This window comes from Drosophila yakuba, chromosome 3L, assembly GCF_016746365.2.
Source record: "Drosophila yakuba strain Tai18E2 chromosome 3L, Prin_Dyak_Tai18E2_2.1, whole genome shotgun sequence".
Taxonomy (NCBI): Eukaryota; Metazoa; Arthropoda; class Insecta; order Diptera; family Drosophilidae; genus Drosophila; species Drosophila yakuba.
The window spans coordinates 7,091,909-7,106,390 of NC_052529.2; the positions used below are offsets into that span (position 1 = coordinate 7,091,909).

At 39.2% G+C, this 14,482-nt stretch overlaps 1 protein-coding gene across 1 annotated transcript in view; it reads left to right on the forward strand.

Moving 5' to 3' along the window:
- The window catches only part of LOC6533205, a 62,462-nt gene that overhangs the window by 42,805 nt on the left and 5,175 nt on the right, over positions 1–14,482 (forward strand). The window contains exons 4-5 of the mRNA XM_002093895.4: positions 9,759–9,861; positions 13,618–13,640. Of these exons, the coding sequence (XP_002093931.2) occupies positions 9,759–9,861; positions 13,618–13,640 (126 nt within the window). The remainder of the gene's footprint in view (positions 1–9,758; positions 9,862–13,617; positions 13,641–14,482) is intronic.

A 14,482-nucleotide genomic window follows, 5' to 3' on the forward strand; every position in this document is an offset into this window, starting at 1 on the left:
ACCCAGTGTTTACTGTAACACCTAATGTTTAACTAATTTCAAATATGTTTTTACGACAGCCTACCTGGTCAGCCCTCAGGAATTAGCCCGAGTTGTCCGTTTTTATGAGGGAAACTTGCCTGTACGTTCTACTGTTTAAATTTTGATTAGGCGATGCGTGGCGCAGATAAGCTCCATGTAACTGTTGACTTTTTTTGGGTCGGACCCCAAGTATTTTATAGTGATCGTGCCATGATATCAATCCACAACCACACTCAGAAAAAAACCCCTTCCAAAATTGGAAAACAAGCTTCATTGAAAAGAAAGTACATATGTTCTTAAATAATAATAGTACATTCTCACATTTATTCCAAAGTAAATTATATTTATTTCATATTTTTAAAAATCTTTTGGTGATTCTGTAACATTTGTAGCATTTTTTTCAGTGCCCGCACCATTTGCCCTGTTACATTTTGCATTTGCATAGGCCAAGCGATATGAATCAACGAAAAACAGTAAAATGTCTCTCTTTTCGTCCCGTTTTGAACATTTTTTACGATTTGCCCCTTGTTTGTTTAATTGTCTCTTACTGTAACATTTAAGGTTGACTTTACGTTTTATTTACGGTGCGGTGTCAACAGTTCCTACTTTTTACCCACGGAGATATGATAGACAGTAAAACTTTTGTACTCGTAACGTCGTCGTAACTCATGATACTTGAGATAGTTTTTATCGAATGGGGTAAGAAATAATCTTTTGGCTGCATGAATTGATCCTTAAATATCTGATATAGCCCATAAAATACCAGCAAAGTTCTTTTTCGTGGCAGAACTCACCTCAGACCCTTTCGAAAACTATTAAAAGAATTTTTGAAAATACATATATGAGATTAACCAAATGCGTCGAATAAATAATCAGCTAGAAGAACTAGCATTTTCCATTTGCTTCAATGGAGTGGGTGTGTTTTTATGCATTTTCCAAATGGCAATCCAAAAATAAAGCATTTTTTCCTTGGCTCATAAATAAAACATCACATTTTTTATAAGCTTTGGGGGCGCATAAAAAATATTTGAAACAATAAAAACATAGCTTTCTGCACCAATTAACATATCTGTTCGAGATATGAGGCATTATGTGTCGTCTTGGTGAATTTAAATTCGACTTACGCTTCATTAATGCACAAATTTGAATTTGTTGATTTTGGCTCCATCATAACCAAATATTTTCTTTCTTTTCGGCCAAAGTTTAGGGCCTAATTGACTTTGCCTATAAAGTTCGCGGCTCACAAAGGCACACACACACAAATGTAAAAACATCTAGGCAAGATTTATATTTGCCGCAAACTTTTCGTGGAATTGCAAAGAGGCAAATATACAAAACTAATTAAAATTCAACTTGGCAAAAAGTTTTCGCCTAAGCAATAAATATTGTAAAATATGTACTCCGACACGCCCACATCCGTTTCCTGGGAATGGTCGAATTCCTCCACGGGTTTCCCACTGCGGTTCCATTTGTCATTCGAGTGCCAAAGTTTTTTGTTCGCAACTGGGAAAACTGCCATTGATAGGTTCTCATTTGAAAGTTGTTGCCAAATGTTGCCAGGCTTGGGACTTCAAGACTTCAACTGGCAAAACTCTCGAAGAGAGTAAAGTCCTACAATTAATCAGTCTTTGGGTTAACTGAAACTGAAACTAATGAGAGTTCTGCGGGAAAAGCATTAAGTTTGATAAATCGCCTTCATTTGCGTAGAGCTGCAGAGTTTTTAACGCCCAGTATCCAATAGCATAGAACAATTAAAATCCGTGCCCATGTATCTTTCATTTACAACCCCAACGAAATTGAGTTTCATTTATAGAAGCGACAACAAAACACCTGAGTATTACACAGACATTTATCATGCGGCACTAAAAGTCAAACAGGAACTGGAATTTTATTTACCTGTCTAGCCATGGGTATTACCTGGTTTTAGCCACGGGGTGCCATTGCCTCTTTAGAAAAGGACAATCTTAAAAACGAGAAGGTGAAATGTTTGCCCCAGAACGCGTGTGATAAACCTAATGAGAAAAGGGCACTTGGGAAACTCACGATAGCGATCGGGAAAACGCTTGCCTTTTTGGAAACCGAGCCCGAAAGAAGAAGACCGAGCCAAGTAAAGAAAATCGTGTGCCGTGTGGCATATAAAAAACTGTTGTCACTTCATTGCCATGACATTTAAATATTTCAATTTGTGATACATCGCATCGAATGCCTAAAAGGTTTCCTCTTTCTGGAGAAATAGCCGACGAGATATAAAATTCAATTAAGACATTTCAACATTAAATGAGCCGCCAAAAAGCAAAGAAGTGGCCCAGTGAAATATCTGAGAAATATGCATACGAGATTCTCGGACATAATTCTGCTTCTAAATAATTACTGGAATGTTTAGTAGATAATTTGTTGGCATTGTTATGCAAATTTCGGTTCAGCACGAAAAGGAGCCTAGAGTTGCAGTCATAATTGAGTCATTTGATTGTATGGAAATGCTATCCACACTCTGTGATACCTTCGCATATTAAATGAGAATTAAAAAAGCCACGGCTTTGGCTTCTCCTTATTAATAATGATAACTCTCATGTAGATTTTATGTATGCCTTCTCCACTTTTTTCCCTTTTTTTTTTGGTTGGCTTTCAGTTGTCTGTCGGTTAGTTTGACAAACGGCTGAGGCCGAAAAAATTCCCTTTTGTCTCTGCTTAATTTGCCTGGCTTCTTTGCGATCCGATCGCTATCAAGTCAAATAATGCCTAATTTATGTGGTAACTCTGGTCGACTTTAATTTATGTCCGCCAGTACGTCTTATGTCACTCTGTATTTGTTGGTTTGTACCACAAGCGTGTTACTGCACTAATTGTTTTTGGCAATTAATCAATGTTTATGTGGGATAAACAGCCAAACTTGCCGTCCCTCGTGCCGCAAACAAATAAATAATAATTTACATTGACATTACATTAATCCAAATGCAATGCCTAGGCCAGAAAACTTCACCCCAAATTTCAACATTTCCCCGAACGGATCCCAGTTGTTAAATTGAATTTCCTTGCTCTTTTGCATAATTGAATCTACTCTCGCCGGGTTTTTGGTCCTTCGCTTCTATCTTTCGTGACAGTCAACAGATTTTGGCTTTTACTTGCCAAGTCAAAGGCATTTAATGGCATTATGCCAATATATATCTGCATTGGGTGGCAAACGACAGGGGAAGTTCCATTTGCCAGGCAAAAATGTTGCAAAAAACAGTGAAAAAATGGGAGTAATCAAGACAGGCAAAAAACTTGGCAGACATCTCGTTGGCAGCTTTTTTAAGTAAAAAGTTTCGACATGAATTGTTTTTTTCGTTGGGTAAGAGGTTTGATTTAAGGTAGCTGTAAGTGAAAAATCCAGATTATTACTTTTTCATGATTAAGACTTGATTATTGCCAGTATCCAAACTATAGCTACTGAATCTTTTAAGTTATTATAACTATCATATACTTTTTGGTACCTTTGACAAATGAATTTATAAACGCACCCCCGCAATCAAAAAACACCATGTGCCGTTGGCTAAATTACCACCAATACCACTTGCCACTGCGGTAAAATTAAGTCATTAAACACACAAAATACACAGGCACTGAAAAACTCTGAATAAACAAAGGCTAATGATGGCCACAGTAGCAAGTTTCTCTCACCTGCTACAAAAAAAAAAAATGGGAAAAAACTGAAAAAAAGGGCAGAAAAGTAATTTTCCAACAGGGTAGCAACTGGAATATCGTGTGGTATTGACCACAAATTAACAGTTGTAGCCAAGCACCCCGCACCTCGTCTCATCGCAAAAACGCTGGCCATAAAAAATGTTACCAACTCTCGTCTGCAGTGCGTAATTACGGTGCACATTACCAGCACACGGGGATACACATTTGCACTTAATTGTGGCGCTTAATTAGACCAAAAAGGTGCAGACTCAGTGCGACCGGGCCAAAACCCAAAACACAAAACCCATAGCCCAATACCCAGACAATGGCCCAGAGCAACGCCGACTGAGTGACTGACTGAGTGTCGAGTGCTGTTTGAAGAGTGTTTCACATGCAATTCAATTCAAACGTATTTACATGACATCCTACTCCCGGATTGACAACTCAATTTAGTTTTAATTGTTTGTGCACGTAATTGTTGTTATCGCTGGTAGCGAAAAGGATTTCATTGCGCTAATGATACTTTTGAGCCCCCAGCTCCTTCGCATCATTGCAATTAAGCTGAGCAGGGAAAATCAGAAGCGTTTTAATCAGATTTATTGACTATGAGATACGTTCCTTTCACATACCATTTAAAAATGAAGAAAGTATTCTAATCACAACTATTTCTTGTTGCACTTAATATAAATAAGTTGTAATGTATGTATCTGTCTTCTTCCACATGTTCAAATCTCCAGCTTATACAGTTCCTTAGATATAATTATTTATTTTTATAGGGTAGCAAATCACTCTCATATCAGTTACATGCTTTCCAACAATTCCAATATACCCATTATGCACCTTATAAAAACTGAAAACCCGAAAATTTGCCGAAATTGTATGCGAAATTCCTGTGAGCCGAACTTCTGTTGAAAATTTTCGGCATATGTCGCATCTCTGCCTTCATTCCCAATCCCAATCCACATTTCGTATCTGTATCTTGTATCTGGTGGCGCCGCCGCTGGGGGTCCTGTCAGTCCCCCCAGTTCCCCACTCTTTTTTTTTTTGTACCCTCAATGTCTCTGCGCCTGCGCATTCAGTTTAATTTTTATTTCATTTTCGCTGACAATTTGCAGCCGCTGACCAGCAAAGAAAAAAATAAAACAAATATATATATAAAGCAGGCAAAAAACATTTTTTCAGTGCGTTTTATTTAACGACTTTCGGGTACGGACGCATGTTGCACTTTGCTGTTGTTGCTGTTGTTGCTGCGTTGTTGCTGTTGTTCATTTGATTATCGCCACTGTCGCCATGTAATTTATTATATTGGCTTAACCGAGTACGCAACCTGGCCCTCTTTTTTATGGCTTTAACCTTTGTGCAACCGCCGCGTTGCTGACATTATTTAATTTGTCATTTCATTTTCGTTCGCCTTTTTCGGGGACTTTCTTCATTTCGGGCATCGAGTCTTTATTTCAACCATATGTTATTCTTGAAAGTTTGTAAGAAAGTTGCTTAAAGGAATTTCTGTTTCTGTGCAGTGGCAGATATATGTGCTTTGGCGAGGTGTGTTTGACTTTTAACACACAACTGTTATTTTGCCACAAAATATGACTTTAATTCATGGGGTTATAACTTTTATGACTTTAAATTTCCTGAAACATCTTGTATTGGTTTGAGTGTTCCAGCTCCTTATGTATGTGTGAATTCAGTAAATCATGATATATATTTTTTGGATTTAATTGCGCTGATTCGCTTACCGTTTTAATCATCTGCTGGCCTGTTAATTAATTATCTTGCATTTAATTTGAATTGCCGTATCGCCCACCGTCGTCGCACAGAAATTCCAATGCCAAAAAAGTCGCTAAATCATTTCTTAATTGCTCAATTTGAAAACAAATGCGACCATTTAATTTAATTGTGTGGACTGTTAATTGAGTCGTAGTTTGGCCAGTCGATGCCTTTTATTTCAGCACGAATGCAGGCAACCTCCCGCGGCCACGCCCCCTGCCTGCCCCCCCACCGATACATTTGTTAGATAATGCCAGGAAAACTTGTTGTCTGTGTAAGCCCGCCTGTTCATTTTCGGCATTTTTGGCCAGGCAATTAAATCCAAAAAAAGTAAAAAACAAAAAAAAACAAGAGAGAACGCTATAGTCGAGTTCCCCGACTATCTGATACCCGTTACTCAGCTAGTGTAAGTGCGAAGGACAGTTTTTGGCGGTTTGTGGGCGTTAGAGTGGGCGTGGCAAAAAGTTATTTGGCGAATAGATAGAAATTTACAAGACTAATACAAAAATGAAAAAATATCAAAACATTTTTCAAAAGTGTGGGCGTGGCAGCTTTGGGCGGTTTGTGGGCGTAAGAGTGGGCGTGGCAAAAAGATTTTTTGCAAGTCGATAGAAATTTTCAAGACCAATACAAAAATGAAAAAATATTAAAACATTTTTCAAAAGTGTGGGCGTGGCAGTTTTGGGCGGTTTGTGGGCGTTAGAGTGGGCGTGGCAAAAAGTTTTTTTGCAAATCGATAGAAATTTACCATACCAATACAAAAATTAAAAAATATTAAAACATTTTTCAAAAGTGTGGGCGTCGCAGTTTTGGGCGGTTTGTGGGCGTTAGAGTGGGCGTGGCAACATGAATCGACAAACTTGCGCTGCGTCTATGTCTCTGGAGTCTGTGTGCTTAGTCTCAACTTTCTAGCTTTTGTAGTTCCTGAGATCTCGACGTTCATACGGACAGACGGACAGACGGACAGACGGACGGACAGACGGACATGGCCAAATCGACTCGGCTATTGATCCTGATCAAGAATATATATACTTTATATGGTCGGAAACGCTTCCTTCTGCCTGTTACATACTTTTCAACGAATCTAGTATACCCTTTTACTCTACGAGTAACGGGTATAAAAACAGAAACTGCGACAGTTTTCGGGGCTCAAATGCTCAGCTGCATTGCCGTGGGCCCAGCGATTTTAATGATTTACTGCAGTAGCTGGACTCCACGGGCTCTCCCACTTTAGCAGGTGGGCTAAGCGGTGTCGAAATTTGCATATATCTCTGTACATATACTATATACATACCATATACCATATGCATTATGCGATAATGTGTAATAAACGTCGGGGAATCGAAATTATGTCGCGGGCTTTCGGCATTTGAGATACAAGCCTGTTAACTGGGGCGATAAGTCGATTGTGGTGAGGGGAAGGGTGGGCATAAGTGGATATGCAACTGAAACCATAAATCTTGAGTGCATTTGGCCGAAACGCATCATCAATCATCTCCGCATGCAGATCGATTATTACAATTGCCGACAGACAGACACAGAAGTGAGTTGGCGGTTGCATCTGCGGGCCCTCATTTGTATCTGATGGATGTATCTGCGGCAACCTCCTGCTGCTGCTGCAGTTGCTGTTGCAGTTGCTGTTGCATGTTGCCCAGTTTCGCGGAAAACCTCAGCACAGCTGCACAACAGCACAACATTTGCTCGTGTCAAGTCCAAAAAGTTCCGAGAAAAGCTAAATCCACTGGCCATGTTCTAGGTACATATGCCAAAAAAAAAAAAAAACAGAAAAAATGTAAACTAAAGCCCATTGTCCGTTGCACGAAATTGTTTTAATGAGTTGCCAATTAGGTCCGTAAGCCAACTGAAATAGATCAGTCAGGCGAAGAGACGGCTAATAAATACCTGTAAATTGTAAATAAAATACCTGAATTCAGCTCGATTGCGTAGAGCGGTGATCGGCGATCGGCGCACACCTGTTGAATGCCAGCGAGTGGCATAAATACGAGTTTGAGTACGAGGCTGGCTAAAAGGCTAAAAAGGGACCCCATCCTGTCCTGCTTTAGCTATTTACGAGTCTTTTGGGGCACCACATGCGGACCGGGCCAACTGACAGCATCCGACAGGCCAAAGTCCTTGATGCAAAAATGCTGGGGGGAAATTCACGGACAGGAATGCAGATGTTGCATGCGATAGCTACTGGAAAGTGTAAGCTACTTTATGTAAAAATATTAAAAATCAAACCATATGCATGCATAGTGCGGTTTTATGGCCAAAAAAGGGTGTTTGTTCTTTATAGTAATAATTGGAAGTGCAGTGCATAAAAACTGATGATTACGCAATTTTAATGAAAGGAAATCCGCTTATGGCCAACATTTTTCCAGCCAGAAAGTTGTTAATTTTAATGCAAAGCAGGAGACTAATTTATTTTCCCTGTAGATCAACTCACGCATAGAAGTCATGTTGTGAAGCTCAAGCAGCAGTCAGTAAAATGCTTTATTTCTTTTCTCTCAACTCGTTAGTTCAATTAACAAGTGGAGCTCGTTATACTTTATACTCATTTCATTTTCTTGGTCTTTGTTTTTTACATTCATTCCAATTTTTTTGTTTTTAACACTTTCTGAGGCGCCGCCTATTAACGCGTTTCCTGCTAACCACGCCCACATCCTCAATTCAAGCGAAAATTGCTTTTCACTCGCTCCATTCTGTTTGTTATTAATTACCCAGTTTCCAAAGACGTTACCCATTTACCAGTTTTCGAGGTACCGAGTTCGGAGTTATTTTATTTCTCCTTTTTTTTTTCTTGGCCAATTGAATTATAACGGGGCGAAGACAATGAAAATGGGGGGGAATCACCGTAAGATGCCGGGAGGAAAGGAGCTCAGGAGAAACATAATGGCGTTTGCTTTCATTATAGCACCGTGGCATAGTATAAATATTTAAGCAACTGGCAATGAGCTAACAAACGATGGGGGGTTTGGGTTGAATTTATAAGCGAAAATGGGGTCAACGCTGAGGGGGAGGGCTGGGGCAGGGAGGCGTAAGTCAGGAGCCCCATTCATCAGTTAGTAGTGGCTAAGTTACTGACCATTATTCAGTAATGCCCTAGCAAAGAGTTGATGGCGCTACAGGTGAAACAAGCAACAAGCTCAAGGTGAGCTATTAAGTAACTAGAGAGAAACCAATCTAAACATTATAATTGAAAAATGGAGAAAGTTAAACCAGTAAACGCGTATATCCTAAAGGGTATCAATAATGCCATATAGGCAGTTTCTGCAGGGTGTTAGTATCGCGACCTTGTCCCGCTTCTGATATCTGTTTATTTCATCTGCAATTTCGCTTCGGCTTTTATCAAAAGGATATAAACCATGGCACCGAGAGGCCAGAGGGCGGGCTGAAATATTTATATGCGTGTTGATTTCTGTTTGCTGAATTTAACCTTTTTCCCCTTCATATGGCCAACCGATGCCCACTTAGAGATAGCGGACTAGGCATAAAAAGGGTCAAAACGCAGTGCCGCATGTGCTGTGCTGGGTGGCAAGGGGAAAGACAGAGACAGATACCAGATCTATATAGAGGATGGTAATGGGATATACCCCCGTAACTTTGGCCGCCCCATTCACTACCATTTGCTCGCCTCATTTAACTGCGGCCATAAATATTCTAAATCAGCAGCGGGGGCAGCGACGTTAACGGCGACGTCAGAGCCTCGAGTTGTTAAGATAATAAAGTTTGTAATTAATTTTGCATCGTTAAGTGAACGTGCATATATGTAAGTGAGCATTTAGGAAAATTTAAACCGCTCTCCAGTTGAATTGTAGTCGCCTTTATGTTGAAGAGAATATTTCATTTAATCGCATACAAGCTACCACAGCTCGACTTCTAATTGACTTTACTCACGAATTGAAGAGTTATAGAGGAATATAGTTGTAATTATCAGAATTATGAAGAATATGCATTATAACGGTGTAATGAAGACCACTAAAAGGTCCCAAAATAATAAATTCCAAAATAAATTTACTAAACAACAGAATGCGTGTGACCACTGTACCCCTGTTTATATGCATAAATTCACGTTATAATACATATTTCATACTCCCACTAACTTATTCATAAGTTTTTATGAATTCATCATCTTTATCGCCATCGCTCCATAAAAATTGCATAATCATACAAGTATTACGTACACCGTTGGCCAGACCGATCATCTGGTTTCATTATGCTCATTACACAGACATTCCTCAGATATATCAGCACTTATATTCAGCACTTATATTAACCATTTTTTTGTGGCTTCCTCTTTGCAGAAACCGCCGGCGAACTTGGATGGGCATTCACCCTAATCATAGTTTCAATCATATCGGCTCTAATAGGTGCTATTGTAATGGTCATAGTTCTAAGATGTAGAAGGTAAGTTCGCTGACCAACTTAGATAATGATTTTACCATGATATTACTATGAGAAATAGTCAAATGAAAGCCATAGCTCATAAAGTAACCATGCCATATAAACACAAACAGGAATTGAAGAGGTTTTAAATTTATAGTGCGTTTCTTTAACTTATTTATGACACAACTGGCCGTACATGGCGATTTCCACAAAACACTTTTGGGCCTTTCTTAAACATGTTCAATTGCAAACAATAAATAAATGTTGACTCTTCCCCACGAGACTCCATAAATTGACCATTCAAAATTAATTGGCCAAAAGAAGCGGCGAATAAATAAAAATTAAAATAATGAATAAACAGTGAAATTTTGGCATTTAGCTAGAAATATGCCACAATTAGTCATGATAAAAAGATGCAAAAGTACACACATATGTGTTGGAAAGACGGCAGAAGAGGACAATCAACTCTTAACCCCTTGACGACCCCAGCGATCCGTCATGTTCAGTCGACGGCGACATTTACAACGGCGTACAAATTGAATTTCATACATATACGAGTACGAGTATACTCGTATGGACTCTCATATTTACGCGAATATCTGAGCTGTGGGATCTGTGTAACTATAAAGATTTACAATGCATTGCCCACACGGGCGGCACGACGCGGCAACACCAGCAATTCAATTAAACGCCCACCAAAAAATAAATAAAACCTCTTAAGTGAGTCAACGGCAACGAGGGGGAAAAAAAAAATATGTATATATATATAAATATAAATGGGCAACAACGGTTGAGAATAATCGATGCCGAAAACAAAGGAACATGAAATTGCTTTATTACTTAATTGCTCTTTAAGCGAAACATGGCTTTTGCCACAGGCGTTCTTATATGGCCAAAATCGCCTGGCTTTTTCGTATGGTCTATCAAAAAGGCCGTGGAGAGTGGGTCACACACTCCAAACGGCAATCGGCAATCGGCAGATATTTGCGATTTCGAGTACATTTAAATAGGGGGTAAAGCGGCATGGGATGCCTTTTGATGGTTGGTAGGAAGGGGCTGATGCGGGGGCGGTACAGAACAACACGCGAGCGCCAAATTAACAGAAATCTTTGTCCAATTCAAATTGGCGAAAAGGCGAATGCGCAGGCGCCGCGCTTGTTATGCGATTGCTGCCGTGGGCTTCCAGTTTGAAGTGAAGTGGAAACGCCGGCCACATGTCGCGTCCAATTAAATTGTCATGTCGTCTTATTCGGCGGCATGTTTGCATAAAATTAATTTTGCAAATTATCCGCCCAAGCCAAAACAAACAGACGCGAAATGTGAGTCCAAACAGGAGTTGGAATGGAGTCGTTCGGTTAGATGACTGAATATATTATGAAAATGGGGAAATAACTTGATATCAATATGAGGGATACCAGCTGGTTATGATTGGCTTTCAAAACGTGGTTATTTTATGTTTATAGATTAAAAGGCATTTAAAACATTTTGAATGAGCTTACGAACATGTAGCATTTTGATTTCCTTCTAAAGACATACCTAAATCCTAATAAAACAATATATGAAGAGCTTCAGATCTATGGGAGCATAATATTTCGTTTGTGATGTGTTATAATATACAATTTAATTGACTGAAATTAGGAAAATGGCATGAACTACTACCCCGAAATACTCAATAATTTACTCAATATTACCTTTAGCAAAATCACCTTTCCTGAGCCAAGTTGTCTCAATCAAGTGCCGTCGATCTCCCATTCTCACGGTTTTTGGACCAAATTTGATTTTGCATTAATCACCTGAGGACCTCCCCGCACCTGTCCCCTTGTCAAGCCGAATGTCACGGTGTTTGCCTTGCCGTCAGCCTTAGTCACTCATTTTGGGTCTGGTTTTCGCAACCGTTTTTCAGTTTTGGTTGCTGTCTGTCCGTATGTCCGTCCGTTTGTCCGTAAGTCGGTGTGTGGAGCATGTCACGTCGTGGTCGGACGTGTTGGCTGCCAAATTAGCAGCAATTACATGTAATATCGGTTACACTTATTTGCATATTGATGCAATTCTCGATCTGGTCGTAATGGTGCTATAAATTTGCTTGGCACATGTCACCAGATTTGCATTTGTTTCATGCACACAGTCTTTCGACTTGATTTGTTTAGCTACGGCCACCTTATTGAGCTTAAGTCTTAAGTGGCACCTGCCATTTGGATTTTCTGCTCTTTTTTTTGACAATGTTTGCTCAACGTCTAGACGGCGTAATGTCTTTTCAATGGTTTCCACAGGCTTGTCGGAAAAATTTCAAAGTACGATTGCAATTGAGTCTTGTATTTGACACTCGGATAATTTAAGGATTGCGAAATTGGAGTGGCTTTTAATTAGGCGCTCCCAACTTACTCGACAAACATTTTTAACGGATTTTAATTGATTGCTATAATATCTCGTTTTAGTTGTGTAATCTTTTAAAATAAATGCAAGATAAGAAAAACCCAACGAACCGAAACATATTAATTTCATTACCTTGTATCTAAATTGGCTTCATCAACCGCAATTATGAGTATTAACCTTTTTGATGGCTTTGACCCTTTTAATTCGATCTGCTAGACAAACTCCACCTTTCTATATTGATTTCGTTTCTAAACCAGGTCCGCTCCTCTAAAATTATTTTTAGTTCGCCTGTTAGTTGGGCAAAAAAAAAAAAATACAAAAGTCAAGTTTAAACCGCTTAATGCATTTAAGACACAAAAAGGCGTGTTCAATTAGCATGCAAAAAACTCGATCAACTCCAAAAAAAGAGCTATAAAAAAGATCGCAACTACAAGCGCAGAAAATTGAACATAACGCGCCAATGGAAAATTGTAGGAAAATAAGCTGGAAAAACTCGAGCTAGGTAAATTAGCGCATAAGCCAAGGCCCCCGAGACACCGGCGACTGCTTGTTCAATTTAATTGAATTGAGGAGAACAAAAACTACAACTGAAACTAACACAAACACTAACGCTACGAAAAAGAAAGAGAAAAACAAAATTGGCTCGAGTTGAGTTAACATTATAATCGATCAAGGCAAAGCGAGGGGAAAATGCAGCTCATGCCGCACTGCACTCAATCAAATCGGACAGACGGTTAATTGATACGCACAGATCGAATATATATCTATATATATATATCTATCGAGAGGTAGTATATGACCATTTAGGCCTCAGGTTCGTGCCGTTCGATGTGACCCAGAAAAGCGGAGTCAGCAAGTGCAAATATGTAGTTGGGAGGGGGAAAATGAAACGGATTGGAAAATGTGCGGCAAAAAACGGCGCTAGAAAGCGGGCATGGCAAAAAAGCACCTGCCAATTCGAAACTGGGAGCTTAAATCACTCAGGCCCAAAAAAAATTTAAGTTTGCAGTGGCTTTTAAATGCCAGAATCATCCTCGCCGTTTGTTTTCGCTTCTAATCTAATCGCAACAAATGGCAAATGTGTTCCCTGGTTGCTGGATAATGCAATTCCGTTGTTGTCGGTGGATTTTTATCGGACTCAGCAGATATTTTATATTAGCTTAAAAACTTTATCGGCGTGTCGGTTAGCGTCACACGCAATTGGCTGTTAAAGCGTTTGCGTGGCCCAAGTTTGTGTCTTGAGTCATTCGTTCGCTCAAGTTTGTGTCCTAAGTCATTCGTTTTGGCATTTGCCATTTTGTCGCTCGACAAGTTTGACATTTACGTTATACTAATTTATGCCCGGCACTCTATTAAAATTCTGTTTATTAATTGGTACACATTTTTCCATTCTTATCTTTGCAGAATTAAATCAGCGAATGCCAATGGTAAGTGAATAAATGTTTTCTTTATGCAATGCTGTTATTTAAATGAGACAAATGATTTGTAGTGGGTGATTAAATGGGAATCAACAGGTTATATAAATTGTATCTGTTTAATAGCTAGCAGACTATATTCATAAAAGGAACATTAATGGCAGATAAAGTATTTACTACATTTGTTAAATCTTAAAGAAGTTTTTAGATGTTCCTTTGACAAGCGCTTTCAAAGACTTTCATTAAATACTTAACTTTTCATAAGAACTTCCCCACCAAAATATTATCCATTCAATATCTCACTTCCTTTGAAAAAAGCATGATGTTTTTTACTACGGCTGATTAATTAGCCATGCCAAGTCAGGTCAGGTTTTTTCTTACCTCTGCTCATCATCGAGGGTCTTGCCTTCTCTTTGCATTTTCATTTCCATTTTTAATTGCATAATTCTGCCATGGCATGCAATTCAAAGAAATCTTTCGTTCTGGGGACTTCAGTTCCCTTTTTTTTGGTGTGCCAACATTTTAATTTGTTTTCTGCGACTGGAGTGGCAGGAAGCTAAACTAACAAAATGAAGACAAATTTTTGACGACAATGCATGAACTTCACGTTCGTGCCACAAATCAGAGATGCTGCTGCTCTTCCTGCGGCAGTTAAAATCGAAATCGAGAGCCATGAGGATTATATGTGGCTTCGGGCTACGTGCTGGCAAAAACTTTCGAGTAAAAGAAAATTTGTAGACAAATTAAGGCAAAGCCAAAACAATTGTCATGGCCACAGACTTCGTCAAACACGTTTGAAAATCGTGCAAAATGGTTAGAGAACTCGAGGACTCTTTTTTGCTATTTTGATTTAG